The sequence below is a fragment of the Penicillium cinerascens genome (assembly GCF_028974065.1).
Source record: "Penicillium cinerascens strain IBT 15544 chromosome Unknown scaffold_4_segment0_segment1, whole genome shotgun sequence".
In the NCBI taxonomy this organism is placed as follows: Eukaryota; Fungi; Ascomycota; class Eurotiomycetes; order Eurotiales; family Aspergillaceae; genus Penicillium; species Penicillium cinerascens.
Window position 1 is genome coordinate 4,443,008 of NW_026695298.1, and position 21,254 is coordinate 4,464,261.

At 50.1% G+C, this 21,254-nt stretch overlaps 8 protein-coding genes across 8 annotated transcripts; 3 read left to right on the forward strand and 5 right to left on the reverse strand.

Moving 5' to 3' along the window:
* Positions 1-176: 176 nt before the first annotated feature.
* N7498_010816 (uncharacterized protein) lies at positions 177-1,629 on the reverse strand (the record flags this gene model as incomplete). The annotated part of the gene is made up of 2 exons (XM_058457872.1): positions 177-1,227; positions 1,286-1,629. 2 exons carry the CDS (start codon positions 1,627-1,629, stop codon positions 177-179), a joined length of 1,395 nt encoding a protein of 464 aa, XP_058304771.1.
* A 762-nt stretch (positions 1,630-2,391) lies between these two features.
* Positions 2,392-3,901, forward strand: N7498_010817 (pheromone receptor; the record flags this gene model as incomplete). The annotated part of the gene is made up of 3 exons (XM_058457873.1): positions 2,392-2,953; positions 3,003-3,519; positions 3,571-3,901. 3 exons carry the CDS (start codon positions 2,392-2,394, stop codon positions 3,899-3,901), a joined length of 1,410 nt encoding a protein of 469 aa, XP_058304772.1.
* Positions 3,902-4,392: 491 nt separating this feature from the next.
* Positions 4,393-4,968, reverse strand: N7498_010818 (single-stranded DNA-binding protein; the record flags this gene model as incomplete). The annotated part of the gene is made up of 3 exons (XM_058457874.1): positions 4,393-4,445; positions 4,505-4,593; positions 4,679-4,968. 3 exons carry the CDS (start codon positions 4,966-4,968, stop codon positions 4,393-4,395), a joined length of 432 nt encoding a protein of 143 aa, XP_058304773.1.
* Positions 4,969-6,001: 1,033 nt separating this feature from the next.
* N7498_010819 (SDR family oxidoreductase) lies at positions 6,002-6,968 on the reverse strand (the record flags this gene model as incomplete). Its single annotated transcript, XM_058457875.1, has 5 exons — positions 6,002-6,016; positions 6,070-6,205; positions 6,255-6,548; positions 6,600-6,703; positions 6,762-6,968. The coding sequence occupies 5 exons, from the start codon at positions 6,966-6,968 to the stop codon at positions 6,002-6,004; spliced, it is 756 nt and encodes a 251-aa protein (XP_058304774.1).
* Positions 6,969-7,626: 658 nt separating this feature from the next.
* N7498_010820 (putative serine peptidase) lies at positions 7,627-9,738 on the reverse strand (the record flags this gene model as incomplete). Its single annotated transcript, XM_058457876.1, has 9 exons — positions 7,627-8,137; positions 8,191-8,350; positions 8,407-8,512; positions 8,570-8,657; positions 8,710-8,879; positions 8,936-9,058; positions 9,116-9,270; positions 9,332-9,449; positions 9,514-9,738. The coding sequence occupies 9 exons, from the start codon at positions 9,736-9,738 to the stop codon at positions 7,627-7,629; spliced, it is 1,656 nt and encodes a 551-aa protein (XP_058304775.1).
* Positions 9,739-11,201: 1,463 nt separating this feature from the next.
* Positions 11,202-11,975, reverse strand: N7498_010821 (NYN domain-containing protein; the record flags this gene model as incomplete). Its single annotated transcript, XM_058457877.1, has 1 exon — positions 11,202-11,975. One exon carries the CDS (start codon positions 11,973-11,975, stop codon positions 11,202-11,204), a length of 774 nt encoding a protein of 257 aa, XP_058304776.1.
* Positions 11,976-13,395: 1,420 nt separating this feature from the next.
* On the forward strand, positions 13,396-17,948 carry N7498_010822 (putative ABC transporter; the record flags this gene model as incomplete). The annotated part of the gene is made up of 3 exons (XM_058457878.1): positions 13,396-13,789; positions 13,838-17,865; positions 17,919-17,948. The coding sequence occupies 3 exons, from the start codon at positions 13,396-13,398 to the stop codon at positions 17,946-17,948; spliced, it is 4,452 nt and encodes a 1,483-aa protein (XP_058304777.1).
* Positions 17,949-18,948: 1,000 nt separating this feature from the next.
* N7498_010823 (putative MFS allantoate transporter) lies at positions 18,949-21,048 on the forward strand (the record flags this gene model as incomplete). Its single annotated transcript, XM_058457879.1, has 10 exons — positions 18,949-19,200; positions 19,262-19,409; positions 19,462-19,492; positions 19,556-19,822; positions 19,872-20,089; positions 20,140-20,228; positions 20,286-20,526; positions 20,594-20,687; positions 20,752-20,949; positions 21,030-21,048. 10 exons carry the CDS (start codon positions 18,949-18,951, stop codon positions 21,046-21,048), a joined length of 1,557 nt encoding a protein of 518 aa, XP_058304778.1.
* Positions 21,049-21,254: the final 206 nt, after the last annotated feature.

A 21,254-nucleotide genomic window follows, 5' to 3' on the forward strand; every position in this document is an offset into this window, starting at 1 on the left:
TGAGATGATCTTGTTCAAAGGCGGAAGAGATATATATGCCCGCGAGGGTCAACTGCACTCCAATAACCAATGGAAAACTAAAGGAACACCAGCAGAAGAGAATCCCGAAATTTACAAATGAAAGCTGAAACGCAAAGGTCGTATCACATAAGAAAGTGTCAAGTAATCCGTGTCAACTAGCGACCCTGTCCGTTCAGCGGACTGGAAATACGCTGTTCAAGCGGGACACGAGGTGGTGGAGGCGAACGGGTTCGACGGGATACAGCTTTCCCCTTGCTGGGCCTGGATCGCAGCTGGGGTGGCCGACGAGAGCCCATCATGCGCTTGGCTGTTAATAGACAGTGGTTTACTGCCCGACCCGGTATGTTTAGGATAGATAGGAAGAGTTGTGCAGGGATGACGATACAGGCACATGCCCAATCGAGGAGAATGAAAGCGTAGCTCTGGCGTCGAGATAGACTGGAGCGCTGCGCAGCCGCAGCTAGAGCGATGGCGTCGTGGACTTGAGCTTCAAGCTGTTGAAAGCGTATATCAGCCTGGTGGGTGGTAACGGCTGTGCGTTTCTCGTAGCGGCGAACAGCGCGGTTGAGGGCCTCGATATCTGGTTGTACGGCACGGCGACTTTCGACAACTGCGTGGGTGATGAGAGATGGGGCATCTGCTTCCTGGGAGTGACCCTTTGAGGCCGACTCCAGGCGGGCTGCGGCGGCCTCGGCGACGTGAGCTTCCAGCTCTTCAAGCCGGGTAGTGAGGTCTCGGACCGTTTGGGGAACGACTTCATTGTCGGATGAGGCTACAAGGCGCTGCAAATGGAGGGTGCGTGCTTGTACAAGTTTAAGAAGGTGGGCGACGGGTCGGACCTCGGATGCTAGCAGGAAGATGGTGAGATTGTAGTTTGAGACGAGGCCTTCCGACGGGCGCGAGAGACTGCCTCGGATGCCGTGCAGCAGCCAAGCGCCGATCACGGGAAAGACGAAACATGAGGCGAGGGCAGACAATTCGTGGATTTGGAGTTCTTTCACGGCTTCTGCTTCAGCCGACGCACGCAGGTGCTGGCGTTGAGGGCCATTTTGAGAATCGACAGGCTCGGCAGCCTCGACAGCTTCATCAGCCTCATCAGCCTCATCAGCCTCATCGACCTCATCTAGATCGGTTCCGATGGGTTCCTCTGTCGGAGCCTCGAATCCAGACTCGCGCTGGATTGCCTGGGCCGAGCGATACCAGTCCCTGGAACAGATCTCAGTTCGGATCCAACTTCGGTAAACAAAGAAACATGGGGACGTACCATGGTAGCCGGACGGACCAATTAAGAAAGATGGCAGCGAGCACCAATAATGTGACGTCCGTAACAAAGACACTGCCATTCTGAAAGAAAACACCCGCAATGGCCGGCAGCAGCGCCAGGCCCAGCGGCGCGGAGTGCCAATGCGACTCGTCGGTCGCAGGGTCCTCGCCTTTGGCTACGCGGGGGAGAAACAGGTCATCAGTAGAGGAGCGGATAGAGTTGCGGGCCTCGGATAGCGAGTCGGATAGCGTGGAGTTACGACGCTGCCAGTTGGATCCCTCGACGGGCGGGCGCGGGGGACGGCGACGCAGAGAGGACGCACGGGGAACAGGTGGATCAGCCATGATGGTACAGAAAAGGAGTTCTCCTATGCGTATGTTGCAGTTCGTGCTATGGCGTCGGGGCTTAGACATGGACTTAGGGGCTGACCTTGCTTAGCGCCGAGGTTGGTTATCGCGCCTGTCGTCATTGTTTCCCTCAGGCACCGAATCCGGGGCCACCCAAGACAACTATACAACTATACAACTATACAACCTCACAACTAGACAGCCAGACCAACTCGACTGATCACGTTGGACACCGGCAACATGGCCCGGTTACACCAAGAACGAACCAGCCCCAATCACAATCGGGACATTTTCTTTGACTGCTCAATAGTCGGCTCTATTGACCCCCCAAACGGGAATCGCGTAAACCGTCAACCAGTCAACTCTATGGAAAGCCTTCTATTTTCTCGTCCCCGATGACTCCGTGACTTCTTATTGAGACCCTACAACTGCTTCACTGGGCATGTTCCTCGCGGCAACCTTCATGCCTTGGTACCGGCCTTTGCTGACTCCATTCCCAGAGAATGTCTCGATCTAGGCTTCGCTCGATACAGTATTGTGAACCATTCGTTTCATTCTATAGGACTCGTACCAGTCAAGGCATTTACCAGCCCCAGGTGTCTTGATATATGGCAACGGCAGATGTTTTCCCTATCCTCTTCCCCTCGACATCTTCTAATTGCTCCGGAGCTGCTGGTAAGCTCTCGTTCGATCAATTGATCCGTCCATCATCTGTCTACCAATCGCTGTCTATTACTTTGCATCGCCATGGATCCCGCCATGGAGATCGACCTCAACAAACGCTATCCACTAGCAGTCGGCCTTCCGATCCTGTCTTTCATCTCCATCGCCCTTTGCACTTCGCCATTAATCCTACACGCAAAGAATCGCAACCTGCCAGCTGCTGCTCTCATCTGCTGGTCCATCGTCCTCAATTTGTTCAACATCGTCAATGCTCTGATCTGGCCAAATGATAACATCAACGCCTGGTGGGATGGCAACGGGCTATGCGATATCGAAGTCAATATCATGGTTGCTGGGTACGTGGCTGTACCGGGATGCCTGGTGAGCATGTTCCGCGGCCTAGCAATGGTCATGGACACAAGCCGTGCAACCTGGGTCCCAAACAAGGTCCAGCGCTGGCGCAATCGGGCCATGGATCTATTGTTCTGCGTGATCGTTCCAGTTATTTCCATGATGACCCACATCGTGTGGCAGAAGAGCCGCTATCTGCTCTACTCCATCTCGGGGTGCGTTAACAACTTTGACGAGAGCTGGGTGAGTCTGGCGTTGGCATACATATGGCCACCCATTATCTGTCTGATCGCCGGGTACTACTGCTGTAAGTGCGGATGAGCTGCGACTATTGAACTAGCCACTAATTATAACAGGCCTCGTTCTTATCCGGCTTTACAAGTACCGAAGTGACTTTGTGCACATTCTGCGCTCCCGTGGCAGTACCATGAACAAGTCGGGATTCCTGCGTCTCTTCTTCCTCGCATTCACCCTGCTCATCGCCATTCTGCCGGCGCAAGCCTATGTGGTCTATTACGACTTGACCCTTTCCCTGCCCTGGCACCCGTACTCATGGAATAGGATCCATGGGCCTGGATGGAATCAAATCCAAAAGGTGGCTACATACGGCGTTGTATTCTTCGACCGCTGGACCCCCATTGCTGCGGGCTTCGTGATCTTCATCTTCTTCGGATTCGGTCGTGATGCCACTAAGATGTATCGTACGATGCTTTGGTATCTCGGCTTTGGGTACTGCTTCCCCGGTGTATCTCGTCCGCTCGATTCACAGGCTTCCGCCAGTATCCCTGCTCCAAATGCTTCCAATTCGGCTACACTGATTGGAAGTGCCAGCAACAGGGCAAAGTCCTTCTTCAGCAAGGCCTCTTCGTCTCGGTACGTCATCAGTCTCTGTTCTGGAAACTCATTTATTAACAACCGGAATAGCACCGGCAGCAATTCAACTTACGACGGTTCTTACAATGATATCGAAAAGGGCAGACAATTATCCTCACAGACAATCAGAGATGCCCGCAAGATGAAGACCCCATGGTATCGTTCATTCTTCAATCGCAGCAAGCCTTCTCGTCGCCCTGGCGAAGATACACTTCTGGATGATCTGTCTGTTCCCTCTCAGACGATCCACACCAATGCCTGGGCAGGAGTCAGCCAAAGCCGAGCCAGTAACGAGTATTCTGCCGCCCCATCCTCGCCTCAGACCAAAGACTTTATCCACGTCAAGCAGGTGATTCGTCAGCAGAGCGAGATTCAGCTTTGAAGACCCATGTTTCGCGTCTCAGGACCCTCCATACTCTGATGCCCAATCATCTATGCAGGAGAACCTTGCCGGTGTAGCAATATCTCAGATCTGATCTTTCATATTCTCCATTTCCTCTTTGCAAGCCGAATGTCCTCTTATCACGTTTGTAATATTCCAACACATGGGATCGATCTATTTCAAAGACTTCCTTACCATATAACCCACTCAAATAGCGAATAGTACCATATACTATCTCCAAAGTGACTACTTTACAGCATAATGGAGAGTGTATTCAGGGTATACAAGTACAAAAGAATCACAAAGCAATAGAATCAGCAGTTCCGACCCTGTCCATCCGCACCGACCATCTCAATTGACAGACCGTCTAATAAAATAAACCCCAGCCTGGATCCTTGGATCCTTCCGTATCCTCGAACACCACATATTACAGATCGGCCGTCTCGACTCACGCTGAGGGGACCTAGCGTGTACATTCGCGGGCGACTCGTTTAGTGGTCGTTGGCGCCTTGATCGCGGGGACGGGAGAGGACCTCGAGGGAACCTGTAAGATGATGCGCGTTAGATGGCAGTGCGAAAATAAACCGAATCAAAAAAACATACGCTGCACAATGTTCAGGTTGGTCTGCTTCTGGCCATCAGCATTCTCGTAGGAACGCATGCTGGCATCGCCCTCCAGGTAGACAAGGGTTCTATCAATCACGTCAACAACCCAGAATCCAATCACCACCCCCTCAACAGAGAGTGAGAATAAGAATCCCAGAGGTCAAAACATACCCCTTCTGCAAACCAAGGATATAATCCCGCTGACCACCCTCGGGCAGGAAAGCACCAACGCGGAACCAGCTCGTCTGGCGGTTATCGCGGGGACCGTACGAAGTACCAATCGAGTAGCGTATGATATCTTGACCGGACGCGGTAGCAGCCAACTCGGGCTCGGCGCCCAGGCGGCCGGTGATGATCATGCGGGCGACGGAGCGCGATGCAGAGCTGCTGAAGCTGCGGGCAGCGCTGTTGGCGGCGCGGACAAGGCCTAGGGTCGGGCGGAGAGGGGCGAAGGAGGGCATTGTGATGTTGTTTTGCTGCGGGGTGACACGGTTTTGGTTGGATGGGATGGCCGTTCAGGGGAGGTTAGGTGGTTGACGTCGACGCGGGTCGCGTTTGGTCATGTGATTGGCCGCATATGGCGATTTGATGGATCAGATTTAGGGATCGTGAGGGCGAGGCTTTTATTGAATTCTTTGGATTTTGTTTTGTCTGATTAATGGAAATAATTCATTGGTCCTGTATGGGACGGTTTATAGGTGAGACTCATGCCAGAGATGCAGCTCCGATAGACGGCACGAAGTATAGAGTTGCACCAAACGATAGTGTCACTACCTCGATAACAAGGCTCGTAGGTTTCTTCATCTGCTGACAAAGAATTCATTAGGTTCTACCAGTGCCCCTCTCCATAATAGAAAGAGAGCTGTAGTAATTCATCTAAGATAGTCATGTCGGTAGCGCGTTCAAGAAGAGCAAAATTGCGTGTAAGACGAACCGAGATAGACTAGTTTATCTAGATTGACTGCCTGTGATCTCAGAAAACCGTTCATGTATTGTGCAATTCTGCTCTCGGAAGACCTTGGGACCATAGAACTTTATATGGGCAGAGGTCGATAGGATAAGGTCAGTTCAAATATTGGATGCCGCCCGCTATTTCGCAATACCCATGCGTTTGCTTCTTGCCCCCCACACACAAACCACGCCGTGACCAAAATGATTGTTTCAGCATCTCATCTTCCCCAGAGGCAAAAATAGAGATAGATAGCTAACCAAAAACATCAAAAATTGACCGACGCAGGGGTCGAACCTGCAATCTCTTGATTCGTAGTCAAGCGCCTTGCCATTGGGCCAGCCGGCCTTGTTGTGGGATGACCAGAATTTTGAAAAATAGCGAGCGCAGTACAGCCCCCGTAGTGGAGATCACTTACGACGTAGTTTGTAATCGTACCAACCCACCCGCTTCATGTTATGCTCAGACGTCGCATCTCCAAATCAGAAATTGGAAGAAGAGAGCATTTTTCATATTGATTTCGCACATCTCAAATACAAAATTTCTTACCAGGGGTGGCTCTATATGCTATGTATTAGTATCCCTTTGAGATTATGGTTCTGAAGAAACTCACCCGGCCATCCCAGCACCAAAATGTACCATTATCTTTCTCATCTTTTTCTTCAACCACCTGGAGCATCCCCTTCACGCTTTCAGGGGGCTGAATTGTACCATCCACCTGCCATCCTAGCTCGACATTGGCCATATCACTACGAATATATCAGCCGTAGAACCTCCAAACTCAAGGCGCCCACTTACGTTTCAACTTCACCAGGGTGCATAGCAAGAATCGTAGTTTTACTCCGGCCTCCACCGCAGCGTTCCAGCTCTGCCGCCATGTGCCTCAGCATCTGATTGAGCGCAGCTTTGCTCGCACCATATGCCCCGAACCCATCCTCATGACTTCGAAACAAGGCTGTCGATCCGGAATCAGAGGAGATAAAAACTACCTTTGAAGGCGGATGTTCAGGGTTCAATTTAATTAGTTTCTGTGCGCAGAGAATGGGCCCGATGGTATTAGTATGCAAATGAAGGGTAAAGTCCGAAAAGGAACTATGTTTCGAGCGTCAGTGTTATCTCAGTAACATGTAACTGAAATCATACATTTCTGTTGCTCGATTGGGATACTTGAGCACGCCGGCATTCAGGACAACATTCTTCACAATCATCCCACGTTGAGCGGCCTCGCCCACTTTGATAACGAAGTTCTGGGTTATAAGTTAGAATAAATCGTAATTTGGTCTGATTCACGCCACGCTAACTCACGTTGATGCTGTCCTCGCTCGTTACATCACATTGTTCGACCAAACAACGTTCTGGTTTCGATTGGCTAGAAATCAACTTCGAGAGCTCCTCTGCTCCAGACGGGTTTCGGACACCGGCTATCACATTGTGGCCAAGACCTAGAAGTTGCTTCACGAACTCCAAGCCGATACCTCTGGAGGCACCGACCACAACCCATGTTTCGGCCATATTTCAGCGCGACGAGTTCAAAGTTCGAATAGGAAAATGGTTATGAACCATCAATGGCATACAGGGATGAGAAATAGAAGAAAACAGATAGGGAAAGGGATGCTATGGAAATAGGAGCCGGAAATCTGGTGGAGTGGGCAAATGGCGGGGGCGTCTCTGATTGGACCGGCGCATCTTTGTCCAAAATGGGTAAGATGAACATTTTGAACATCTAGCTTCAAGATAAGATCAGTCACGCATAATAATGAATTTCTCTCTACCTGCTGGAGGAACATTCTATACTGCCCCGTTTAGAATATCAATCAATGATATGCCCGTTCTTACTAGCGTCCCCCCGGGCTTTTGAGTGCATCAAGAGGACGCCTAGGCGGAAAGAAACAGTGTGAACTGGTCCATGCATTGCGAGACATGATTAACCAACCAGTATTTGGATGCTTGGTGATCAGTCTGAGGGTACACGAGAGAAATTTTTGAAAAAAGATGGGCAAAGCACTCGAAAGCCTCGTTAATATAGTCAATTGGCTATTATTGAAGAGATTCTATTGCCCAGTGCCTGCTCTAGTTCCTCACTTCTTATAACTATACAGTGGGAATTGGTAATCCGACCAAAATCAGGCAGGGGGGGGGGCGGGGTCGGATTGCTGAAGGGGGGCCCCGATCACCAATACTCCATATAGTACTCATCTACCCAGGACTTGATCTGCGCAATCTCCGCATCGATGACCTTCTGAACACCCTCATTCACAGCTCCGTTCTCCACAATAAGATCTGAGCAGTGGAAGCCACCAGGAATGATATGCAAAGGTGCCCAGGGCCGCGACTGAAGTGGTCCACCCGGGCGGGTGCTTGACGACACTCCGGCTTCTCTCCAGGGGTCGAATTGTCTAGAAAGAATTTTATCGTCAATATTGCGGACATTGTAAACGAAGCCAAGAGCTAAAAGTTGGAAGATAGGAGAGCCAATAACGTACCCGTTTGCCCACATCAGTCGAGTTGTGTCCGTCAAATCCCACCCCTGGGTCCATGCATTGACGCCCGCGGCAGTCTTTCCCTCTGCGCTACCGTAGGTGTAACCATTAACTTCGGGGAAAAAGAGGGGGCATTGTCTTTGCCAGTAAGCGGCGTTCACGGTTCGCGAGACAAGAGATGGGACATTGGAGGGTGCGCCACTTGAAACTCAGTCAGTAACACATTTCAATGTAAGGCATTAGTTGATGCTTACTCTTGCCAGTAGAAGAGGGGCTCGTTGCAGAGCAGCCACTGCCACTGCCTGTCCATGGTATTGCCCGTTGAATGATCGGTGTACATGGGGTTTGACGCATTATATGTGTCGTAACAAGCGGTAGTGTATGGGTCAGTCCAGTAGCCATAGCTGGAGCATGCTGAGAATTTATGTTAGGGAGATGCCCCGGCTCCATGGAAGCGGGCTTTGACTTACATTTGGGGAAATAAATCTCCTTAAACCACTTGGCATATCCTGCGAGCGCCTTTTCAAGGCCAACTCCGTCTGGCCCTGGTACATCCTTCGCGCCTGGATCGACATTCTAAAAAGTCATGTCAGATTGCGATCTCAAATCATCAAAGTTGATAGAATGACACACCTCAACATAGTCGCAGAATTGGAAGAAGGAGGAATATCCCGTGTAGAAGCTGTTGGACTGCCATAGCCAGGGTCCATTCTCCAGCGCACTGATCAGTCCACGTTAGTTCTGGCCTTCCAAAGGAGAAATAGGGACATTACGCTGCAAAGTCATCGAACTCCAAGTCACCCAGACCGAACATATCCTTCAGATCCTGGATATCCTTTTCATTTCCAGCTTCATAAACGCTGTCGATGTGGTCGACAACGCGGGTAACGTCCCGACTGCAGTTCTTCGCCATCCCTTCTTGGACGGGGATAAAGTATTGCCACTGAATGCCTATGTGAGCGCTAAACCTAGGCTGATTGGGTCTTTTTAAGAACTCACGTAGTCATAGATTGCCTCCACGGGGGCACTGGTGGAATGATATGCCCAAAAAGTACCAGGGGAGGTTGACTCGGTCCAGGCAGTAAGGGCTCCACTGTAAGACCCTCCACTCAAAACCCACGGCTAGAAAGAAGAATCTAAATTAGTCCAGATATTTTGATAAAGATCTCGCAAACATACGGCGTATTGGGCATTGCTGCTGCTGTCTGTGTCAAAAGGAAGATCCACGGTGTTGGCGAAGTAGGCGAGATCGGCAACGGCATTTCCCACAGTCAGGTACTGCAGGTTCTCCGTTGACAAATCAGCGTACGGGGTTGAGTTGCCCCAGTACCGGTCTATGAAGAAAGAATTAGTCTTAGTCAGTCCCCAAAGGCTTAGACGGTTGATAAGGCATACGCTCAATCACGATCACTGCGCCTTGGATCTCTTTGGCGTAAAGGCCAGTGAGAGTCCTGTTTGTCAGGTAGCCGGTATACTGAGCGGCAGCCTCCTCACCAGGGGTGAAGAGCACAACCTAATTGTTGTCTTGTGGTCAGCAAGATGTATCAATTGAAAGCTTCGAGGAGAAGTATAAGTACCGGCGAACCCTCTCCACCCCACCATTCGGAGTTCCACCAGTAGTGCTGGGGAAAGGTCCCAAGGCTCGGATTGTTGTGATCGATAAGTTGGTCAAAAGTGGCATGGCCGAAGTTCGCTGTCGACTCGGCCGTGACGGGAGGTGGAAGAGGCCGTCTTGCAACTGCTGCCTGGGCACCAGTAGTGGCCCAGAGCAGAGACAGCGCAGCAAGACCCAGAGAGTACATGATTATCGATAGGAACCTGTTACCGTGGGCTATGGTCTCCTCTGCAGGTCTCTAGTGTCGACCCTGCAAGTTCCTTGCGCACAGGAACAATGATCACAGCAAAGGAGAATGCTGCTGCTGCTCAACGAAAACTGGGACCTTCTACTATTTATTAACAACCGGGAGAGACCGGTCTCGGATGGGGTAGGTTACTAGTGGCGGGGTTCCAGTGGCATTGTGTAGACTAAGAATATGCATTGTGTTCCTATTAGTGTGGGAAAGGCGAAATAGTTCGGAGTCCGTGACCAAGATCGTGAGTCTTGGATACAACCATTGGCGAGAATGCTACCCTGCTCAGACTAGCGGCACTTTTATCGTGTAGTTTAGTTCTCTGGGAGGGGAAGTGTAACGCTGTTTACTTTTCACTGCGGAATTGTTGAGATTCGTGCTTGATTTCCGTCGGGGGTCCGAAATTAGCTGCTACCAACTGATAACCTAGTCCTGATCCCGCGCGTGTGACTGGTTCCTGATAAGTGCTAGCATGGCTTCATTAACGAGGAGTGGGGTAAGCGAATACCGCTAGTCTCCAATCTCAGCAATCAGAGGCTGCCCGGTCTCCCCTATTTGCCTGGCTCTTCTTCAAGCTTCCACCGCATAGCCGAGAGTACCTGACCGACTGTACGGTGGAGACGGGACCCCGCGACCCCCGCACGACCCCCTTTTCCTTTATAGATTCTGGTCCGCAGATGACCCGATCATGCTTCACGGCCAGCCCCCAGCAGTTAACACCGAAAGAATATTTCAAGCTCGATATGGCTAATTCCTAATTACCTGAGAACTCATTCAGAGCTTTTATCCATAGAAAACATGCCAATGACATGCCGTGCATGTTTTATATTAAGATGGCGTCAAATACGCCTGGCCATACATAGTTGAAGGGTCGGTAAACACCCCGGAACTTTCTAGCAAACTTCTAGGTTTAAACTTCCATAGGTCACGAATCGTTCTCCGCAAGCCCCTTAAGATAGTTTAAATCGCGCAAATGGTATATTGAACTCGGATACGTGCTAATTAAACATGCTTTTGTTACGACTCCTATGTAGTACATAGGGCCGGGAGCCACGGACTTCGTCAGCTCGTGCGCAATGATAGTCTTTTGGCATTGCCGGCTAGCGTTTCCCGGCCGTCCCTCAATGAAACGAGGGGATTCGGTGATCTTGCCTTGTCTGCTCCACGCCGCCCATACGAAGATCTCCTCGGCAGCAAGGAAAGATCTTTTGAACAAAGAAAAGACTCTTTGTGGGTTTTAAGGACCAATCCCTGTAAAGTTAACGCGTGAACAAGGCATTAGCCTCCGTCAGGAATCTTTCCCCACGTGGTCAAGTCAGCATCTTCCGCCTATGACTTCTTTTCCCTTCCTCCACAGTTATTCGTAGCCAAGACTTATAATCTCTCCAAACATTATCATTCTGTTTTTTCATTGATCAGCTTTTTTTTTCTCGGCGACGTTTATCGCGTACCCAAAATTCCGAAGGCAAGCCTTGTCGATGGGGTCGACGGGCAACCTCGAACAAAGACGAGGCAATAATTAGATCACTGAGCTTAGAATATCTGTAGGTACGAGGGTCAAAGTCAGGGTATTGAGTTGTGAGGAGCTGTCCGACCGTGCAGAGTCTAGCCCATCCATCGTCATCGGAGGCTGTTTCCACCGTCGTTCGCAGTTGGTTTTTAAGGTGCTCACTATCCAGGGGCTTCTGGACTGGAGGGTTATGTTTGTGCGCGACACCATTGTCGGCATGCGGTACCAGCTCCTCGAGGTTCACGAGGTTTTCGTTATAAATAAATTTATCGCAAGCAGAGACGAAGGGCTTAGGCGTCTTGTGCTCCCCGAATCCGTACACGGTCATTCCAGACTCGCGGATACGAGCGGCCAGCCGGGTATAGTCACTGTCGCTAGACACGATGCAAAAGCCATCAAACCGGTTCGTGTACAGAAGGTCCATTGCGTCAATTATCATTGCCGAGTCAGTCGAATTTTTGCCAGTGGTATAAGCGAACTGCTGAATTGGCTGTATCGATTGAATAAGGAGCTCGTTCTTCCAGCCATTCATGTTGGAACTAGTCCAGTCCCCATATGCCCGCTTCACATGAGCTGTGCCATATTTCGCGACTTCTGCGAGTAGGAGACTTATGGTGGCATGCCGCGCGTTGTCTGCGTCGATAAGAACCGCAAGCTTGGGAATGGGATCACCAGACATGATCTTGGAGTGAAGTGAGACAGATGCGGTCACGGTTGAAATGCTTCGACAACGTCTTTCTCGCAAGATAGTTGCTTAAGATTGGATTTTGCCACGATCACGTGTACTGCCTTAGGATTACGTTTGACATCGGTCATGGGATGGGCATCTATGTGATTGGCCACCAATGATATTCTATGCTCAAACGTAGGAAGAAAACACGGTTGGCCAAAGAGCCGTAGGCAATCTTTCAGCTTTATAGTAGCTGCCTCCTACCATAGGGCAAGATCATTTGGGTTAGAGCGTACCGGAAATAAAAGGCATAACACGAAGGGCCAGACCAGGATGCAAAGATGATTTTATAGTAAAAGAAGAACTGTTGAAAGGGGTGTGTAACGGGGATTGTTTAGCTTATGGTGGGCTTGGCAACTGGGATGGTAGTTTCCGGGGTAGATTTGATGTAAAGTTGACCGATCAAATAGATTTCAAATTCCAGGGAACAACTGAAGATCGAAGCGCATAATTTTAGGGACGTGGACAGACCACCTGGGAGAAACGGTCAACCCTCCGGGATCAGTACCCGAGAGACTCTTGGCCTGCAGAATAACGCTAGCTGGGAGTCGGACATTTTTACCGGAGACAAACAGTGAATGTGGCCCCGCGGACCCCGAGTCTCGACTCTTCCCCACATCGGTATTGTCCGTGGATGGCTACTCTTCACGGACGTTGAAGCCACTCATAGGTCTGCGAGGTTCAGTGAATTAAAGATTCACTGTGACTCACTGGGGCAAACGCTCATCTGAGCCCCAAAAGGAGCCCGAGAGCTTGGCATCGGCTGGTCTAATCCAACAAGGACATGGACCGGAAGATGCCGCTCATACGACCCCACCCCCTCAATATCCGTCCGGGATGTAACTTGCCGGCGTTTTGCCGCATGGAACCTGCGCTTTCCTACTGACTAGCACGCCCTTCACCGACGCATGGGTCAACCGACGTGATGAGTCGAAGTATTACCAACCAGAGTAGCCTAAAGCTAGGTTTATTCATCACCGCTACTTCTTAAGTATGGCATTGCCTTGCGATTTGATCACTGTTTTCTCACCGAGGGCTTAAGACCCCTGTCAAGGTGGAGCCGAGAGGGAACCAGGGAAATGTGGGATCAAGAACGGACTTGGGAATTAGCCTAGTGTAGTTTTAGTCTTGGCTTAACATATTTTTTTCTTTCCTTTAGATTCCTCTGACTTGCTTTTGTCTTCAATATTCTCGTTTTCCTGCTCACCGGGGTTGTCCAGCGTGTTTTGAGTCTACTTTGCTTTGACTCTCGGGCCTACCTTATACAAGAGAGCAACTCTGGGGGTCACGGTGTTGGAGTGCTCTTATCCGATGATAGTGCTGGGGAGCGGGATACGTTAACGAGATCACAGCTCATAGAGTGTCCACCATGCTTCCAGCATCAACCATCGAGGCTGCGGGTGAGAAGACGATGATGAGAGATAGTCTTGACTCCGAGGTTGACTCTCTGCCCACGCGTAGCTACGAGCGCCATGAAGAGACCACTTCCGACTCGCAGGGTGTGATATCCATACGATCTGGCGTCGACGTTGAAAAAGCTGAAGAGGACTTCTTGGAGTTAAACAAACAACTCTCTAACATCTCCCATCGTGCCCGGCGGTTGTCCAAACAAGCATCGCGAGCCTTGAAGCCGACTCCCACTGCCGAGGATGTAGAAAAGGCTCAAAGTTTTGCCGAGTCGAATGAGAGTTGGGATCTGGAGACTGCCCTGCGTGGAAATAGAGCCGCAGAGGAAGAGGCTGGAATTAAGGATAAACACATCGGTGCGTTCAGAAACATAGAGCAGAAGTCCTAAATCTAACAAACTGCAGGCGTTATCTGGAGCAACCTCACGGTCCGTGGAATGGGCGGTATGAAGACTATCATCAAGACATTTCCAGACGCCATAATCGACTTCTTCAACGTCCCGGAAACGCTCATGAACATTTTTGGTTATGGAAAGAAGGGAACCGAATTCAAGATCCTCGAAGGGTTTCGAGGTCTCACACGACCGGGTGAAATGGTGCTGGTTCTGGGCAGACCAGGATCCGGATGCACTTCCTTCCTCAAAGTGATCGCAAACCAGCGCTTCGGCTTTACCGGTGTTGATGGAGAAGTCATGTACGGTCCATTTGAATCCGAGACGTTTGCCAAAAGGTTCCGTGGCGAGGCCGTATACAACCAGGAAGATGACATCCATCAGGCGACTCTGACCGTGGAACAGACTCTGGGGTTTGCACTAGACACCAAGACTCCTGGAAAGCGCCCATTCGGCGTATCCAAGGCCGAATTCAAGGAAAAAGTTGTGAAAATGTTACTTCGGATGTTCAACATCGAGCACACTGCAAATACCGTCATCGGCAACCAGTTCATTCGTGGTGTTAGTGGTGGAGAGAGAAGGCGAGTCAGTATCGCCGAGATGATGATTACCTCTGGGACCGTGTTGGCCTGGGACAACAGCACTCGCGGTCTCGATGCCTCAACCGCCCTCGACTTTGCCAAGTCGCTGCGGATTTTGACCAACATTTACAAGACCACGACTTTCGTGTCTCTCTACCAGGCCTCCGAGAATATCTACAAACAATTTGACAAGGTGCTTGTGATAGACAACGGTCGACAAGTCTTCTTCGGACCCACGACTGAAGCACGAGCCTACTTTGAAGGCCTTGGGTTCCGACAGAAACCTCGTCAAACTACACCAGACTACCTCACAGGATGCACGGATCCATTTGAGAGGGAATTCAAGGACGGTCGAAATGCGGAGAATGTGCCGTCTACACCAGGAGCACTCGTGGAGGCTTTCGAAAACTCAGTCCACAGCAAGAGACTGGACGAAGAAATGCAGGCATACCGAGCTCAGGTCCAACAGCAAAAGCAAATCTACGATGACTTCGAAATTGCAAATCAAGAGGCAAAGCGAAAGTTTACACCCAAAACTTCGGTGTACTCTATCCCCTTTCACCTACAGATCTGGGCCTTGATGCAACGCCAGTTCCTGATCAAGTGGCAAGACAAGTTTGCCCTCACGGTGTCATGGATTACTTCAACTGGCATCGCTATTATCCTGGGTACCGTCTGGCTCAAGCAGCCAAAGACCAGCGCTGGTGCTTTCACAAGAGGCGGTCTTTTGTTCATTAGCATGCTGTTCAATGGATTCCAGGCATTTTCCGAGCTTGCTTCGACCATGCTGGGTCGGGCAATTGTCAATAAACACCGATCCTTTACATTCTACCGACCGAGTGCCCTCTTCATCGCCCAAATTCTTGTGGACACATCTTTTGCGATCGCACGAATCCTCGTTTTCAGCATCATCGTCTATTTCATGTGCGGTCTGGCTCTGGACGCGGGTGCTTTCTTCACCTTCGTCTTGATCATTCTCACGGGCTACGTGTGTATGACCGTGTTCTTCCGCACGATCGGATGTCTCAGTCCTGATTTTGACTACGCGATGAAATTTGCTGCTGTGATGATTACTCTTTTCGTCTTGACTTCGGGATACCTCATACAATGGAAGGGCGCGCAGGTTTGGTTGAGGTGGATCTACTACATCAATCCGTTCGGTCTTGGTTTCGCGTCCTTGATGGTTAACGAGTTCAGTCGGCTCACAATGACATGCATTCAAAGCTCGCTGGTGCCAAATGGGCCCGGCTATGACGATATTGCTCATCAAGCTTGTACGTTGGCTGGCGGGAACGCGGGCTCAGACATCATCCCAGGCTCCAGCTATCTAGCAACCACCTTCAGCTATTATCATGGCGACCTCTGGCGCAACTTTGGGATCATGTTGGCCCTGATCATTGGCTTCCTCGGTACTAACCTCTACTTTGGCGAGACAATTCAGTTTGGAGCTGGCGGTAAAACAATCACCTTCTACCAGAAGGAGAATAAGGAGCGCAAAGAGCTGAATCGAATTTTGGAGATAAAGAAGGCCAATCGCCAGTCAAAGACCGTGGATGGAGGTGCCAATCTCAAAATTAGCTCGACTTCTGTTTTCACCTGGGAAGATGTTTCCTACGAGGTGCCGGTCGCCTCGGGTACAAGAAAGCTGTTGAATTCAGTCTACGGCTATGTTCAGCCCGGTAAACTGACAGCCTTAATGGGGGCCTCTGGTGCGGGTAAAACAACTTTGTTGGACGTTTTGGCAGCGAGAAAGAATATCGGTGTGATCAAGGGTGACATTCTCGTCGATGGGAAGCCGCCTAGGAATTCATTCCAGCGTGGGACATCTTACGCTGAGCAGCAGGATACTCACGAGGCCATGCAAACTGTTCGCGAGGCACTGCGCTTTTCTGCAGATCTCCGCCAACCATTTGAGACACCACGATCGGAAAAGTACGCCTACGTTGAAGAAATCATCAGCCTTCTCGAACTCGAAAACCTTGCCGACGCGATCATTGGAACGCCGGAGACCGGTCTTTCGGTTGAAGAGAGAAAGAGGGTCACGATTGGCGTGGAGTTGGCAGCGAAGCCTGAGCTTCTACTTTTCTTGGACGAGCCCACCTCTGGACTGGACAGTCAGTCGGCCTTTAATATTGTTCGGTTCTTGAAGAAACTTGCAGCAGCAGGGCAGGCCATCCTTTGCACGATTCATCAGCCTAACTCCGCCCTTTTCACGTCATTCGACCGACTTCTGCTTCTCCAGAGAGGTGGTGAATGCATCTATTTTGGTGACATCGGACCGGACTCACGTATCTTGCTGGATTACTTCCGCCGCAACGGTGCCGACTGCCCGCCAGATGCGAACCCGGCTGAGTGGATGTTGGATGCTATTGGCGCTGGCCAGACACGCCGAATTGGCGATAGAGACTGGGGTGACATCTGGCGTACATCACCCGAGCAAGAGATGCTGAAGGAAGAAATCATTCAGATCAAAGAAGATCGTGTCCAGGCTGTTCGTCGAAGCTCGGATCCAAATCTGCAAAAGGTCGAGAAGGAGTATGCCTCGCCCCTTTGGCACCAAATCAAGGTAGTTGGCCGACGAACTCACTTGGCCTTCTGGCGGTCTCGCAACTACGGATTCACTCGGCTTTTCACGCACGTCGTGATCGCTCTTATCACCGGCTTAGCATTCTTGCAACTCGATGACTCTCGCTCTTCGCTGCAGTACCGTATCTTTGTCATATTCAACGTGACCGTGCTGCCAGCTATCATCCTGCAACAAGTTGAGCCCCGATACGATCTTTCGAGATTGATCTTCTACCGAGAATCCGCTTCGAAAACATACAGTCAATTTGCCTTCGCCATTTCTATGGTCTCTGCAGAACTACCATACAGCATTCTGTGTGCCGTTTGTTTCTTCCTACCGCTCTACTACATCCCCGGATTCCAAACCGAGTCCAGCAGAGCCGGATACCAGTTCTTCATGGTTCTTATCACCGAGATATTTGCCGTCACCCTTGGCCAAATGATCTCGGCTCTGACTCCGAACAGCTTCATCGCATCGCAGCTCAACCCGCCGATCGTGATTATTTTCTCGCTATTCTGCGGTGTCGCAATCCCGAAACCACAAATGCCGAAGTTCTGGCGAGCCTGGCTCTATCAGCTGGATCCGTTTAACCGGCTCATTGGTGGCATGGTCGTTACGGAGCTTCATGGTCGAAAGGTGATATGTTCCAGTGCTGAATTCAATCGCTTCCAGGCGCCCGCAAACGAGACATGTGGTGAATACATGCAGGAATTCTTTGATCGTGGTGGCGCAGGGTATATTTTGAACAATGCGACCCAGGCATGCGAGTACTGTGCCTACAAGGTCGGTGATCAGTTTTACTCGACGTTCAGCATGCACTTTGACAACCGCTGGCGAGACCTGGGTATCTTCATCGCGTATGTTGGGTCGAATTTGATCATTCTCTTCCTGGCAGTAAGTGCATTCCAGTCGATCATCACAGATATGGGTCTGGCTAACTTTGTCAGTCGCGATTCCTCAATTTCAACCGAAGGTAGACGTCAGTGATAGACCTGCCTCGTGGGATCAGGTATCTTGTTTCAACATACTAAATAAAAGGGAGATTGCATTTATAGGTAAAATTTAACATTAGCGATGGGGAACATGGACACGGGCAACTATTGATATTGGCTTATTGATATAACAAAAGTAATGAACAATTTGCTTATCCCTCCATTACATCGTTAGAAATAAGGGCTATGCAGTCAACCCCACACTGCCGATCGTAGTGAGGCTTCTTGGCAACTATCTATACGACAAATTGCCCCATTTCATGGAAAGTATGGGGCAAGTAGACTTCGCACTCATCCCCGAATCCCCCGCGACCCCACGCCGCTTGACCATTGTAGGACGAGCTGGGGCTGTTCGTGTAGGATCGACGTGTCTGACCTGGAAGCATCACGAGGCAAAGCCCACCTATCAAATACGCCAGAGAATGACCATGAAGCCACAGGCGTATTAATATCGGACTTCTCCCGACGTGCATATCCCTGCCATCCCTGCCACCATTGGATAAGTGGATAGCTGCATGTCTTGTTGAGACATCCCTTATCTACGGACATCTTTCCGCGCGTGAGAATTGACGCAGGACACGGCGCATTTCCGATGATCCAGCTCGTCAGCCAAGAGGAATCCGTCCGCTGAGCGCTGGATCTTCGAGTGATGCCAAGGTCTGTGTGGGGAATTAACTGGGTCTTCCCCGCAGCCTTCGTTTTGTTTGATTTTCTGACTCTTTTAAGCTTTGACTTCTTGCGGGGGAAGCAGGCCTGCGATGGACGAAGGCGGAAAATACGGTATCACGCAGGGAGGTTGGAGTAGTTCCTGGTGATTATAGTTCCCGATTTTAGGCCCGGCCACCTTAATCCCCACGAATCGCTGTTTTATACTGCGAGTCCTCCTCGTTTTCCTTTTCTTCCCATCACCCGTCATTCTGTCGCGCCTTCCCCTGCCTCGAGTATACCAGAACTCATACTATAACTCGGGAGCCATTGTTTCAACATGGCCAACAATGGCTCAAAGGTCGATGTTGATGTCGCCCCTGCCATTGCACACGCTGAGAGCAGCCAAGCACAGGTCAAATGGAAGTCCGTCAAGAACGCCGATGGCGATACCGCCATGGCTCTTTTCGATGACCCGGCCGAGCTCCACGAGCCTGTCGATCCAGCAGAGGCAAAGAGAATTCTCTTGAAGATTGATTTCATGATTCTACCGTATCTCGCTGTCTGCTATGCTTTCTTTTACATTGATAAAGTCAGTTCAGCTACTGCCGTCGCAATTAAAGCCCGCTTTCTTAACATTCCCTTTGCATCAGACAACTCTTAGCTACGCCGCCATCTTTGATATGCGAGATGACCTGAACCTACACGGCACCCAGTATAACTGGCTAAGTAGTATTTTCTACTTTGGCTTCCTTGCCTGGGCGTTCCCTACTAATTTTCTCATGCAACGCCTTCCAATTGGTATTTCATCTTCTGACCAAACGCGCAACCTCAGACCTAATTGAAATTCCAGGGAAATATCTCGGAGCAAACATCTTCATGTGGTAAGTTGCGCATTCGGTGTCGAGTTCCTTGGTTCCTTGATTATGGCTCACACACAGCAACAGGGGCCTTTTCCTCATGCTTCAGGCAGCATGCAATAGTTTTGAGACTCTCGCGGTTCTTCGTGCCCTGGGCGGTGCTGCCGAAGCATGTTCCGACCCTGCCTTCATGTTAATTACCAGTATGTGGTATACCCGTCGTGAGCAGCCTGTTCGCCTTGGTCTCTGGTATACCGCGAACGGCATAGGTATCGCCCTGGGTGGTCTACTCGGTTACGGCATCGGGCATATCCGCGGTGCGCTTCCTTCATGGAAATACGAGTTTATTGTGATGTAAGACCGACTTGCGGATCGCAAAAGTCTCTTGTTGACTTTTGACTAGCGGCGCGCTCTGTGCTACTTGGGGTATCGTTATGTTCATCTTCCTTCCCGACTCGCCTGTGACTGCTCGTGGCCTCACTAAGCGAGAGCGTCGGATCGCTGTCGACCGACTGAGGGAGAACCAGACTGGTGTTGAGAACAAACACATGAAGCCTTATCAAATCCTCGAAGCTTTCATGGACTATAAGCTCTACATGTTCTTCATTCTGGGGGTTGTCTGTAAGTTGAAGCCAACAGGTTATTCAAAGTGTTGCCACTAAATAAAGCAGGCAACATTCCCAATGGCGGTATTTCTAATTTTGGAACTATCATTATTAAAGGTTTTGGGTTTTCCACCTTGGTAACAACCTTAATGCAGGTTCGTTTGGCCCCTACTTTCATAATTGGCTGGCTCTAACATGAATACCGTATTCAGATCCCCTACGGAGTCTTCATCGCACTGTCTATTCTGGCATGTGTCTTTCTCAACGATCGTTTCGAGAACCGAAGATGTATCTTCGTCCTTATATTCCTCATTCCAAATCTAGCTGGCGCTTTTGGGCTCCGTTTTGTTCCTACCCAGCATCATATTGGACGGTTGATCTGCTATTACCTGACCGGGCCGTATAATGCCGCATTCGTTCTCATCTTGAGTATGCAGATTGCAAACACCGCAGGTAACTTGTTTCGTTTCCCAAATAAGTAGGGTAGTTCATGTCTAACGATGCAAATGTTGTTTTGCAGGACATACCAAGAAGGTTGTCACCAATGCAGTACTCTTCCTCGGCTACTGCACCGGAAATATTGCGGGACCATTCTTCTACAAAACCGATCAATCGTACGGCCTACTCATCAATTATCCATCAATATAGCTCAGGTGCTAACGCAATTCATATTCATAGACCAACGTATGAGCTTGGAATTTGGTCGATGATCGTCTCGCACTTGATTGAGGCTGTTCTCATCACTACACTCGGCCTACTCCTTCGCTGGGAGAACAGGAAACGCGATCGCATCCAGTCTCAAATGGAGGGTGGCCTCGAGGGAAGGGACCTTGACTCGACTGCGTTCCTGGATTTGACTGACCGTGAGAACTTGAAGTATGTTTTTTTTCCTGATCCCTTCATGTTGTGTTGAACGGTACGAGATTGTCATACTGTTTGCTAACGCGTCCTTACAGCTTCCGGTATATCTACTAGGAGATCAACATCCATAGACCCACTTAAGTCGTGGAACGTATTCTAAGATGTTGATACCTCGCCGTCATAGCTATTTTATTACTGCATAAATATTATTACCCGTTGCTCATCATATAACTACACCTCTATTATAATTACCACCTTGTGTCGAGTCCATGCACGGCATTTCCGTGAGCTCCTTGTTCCGGGTCAATTCAGCGTCGATT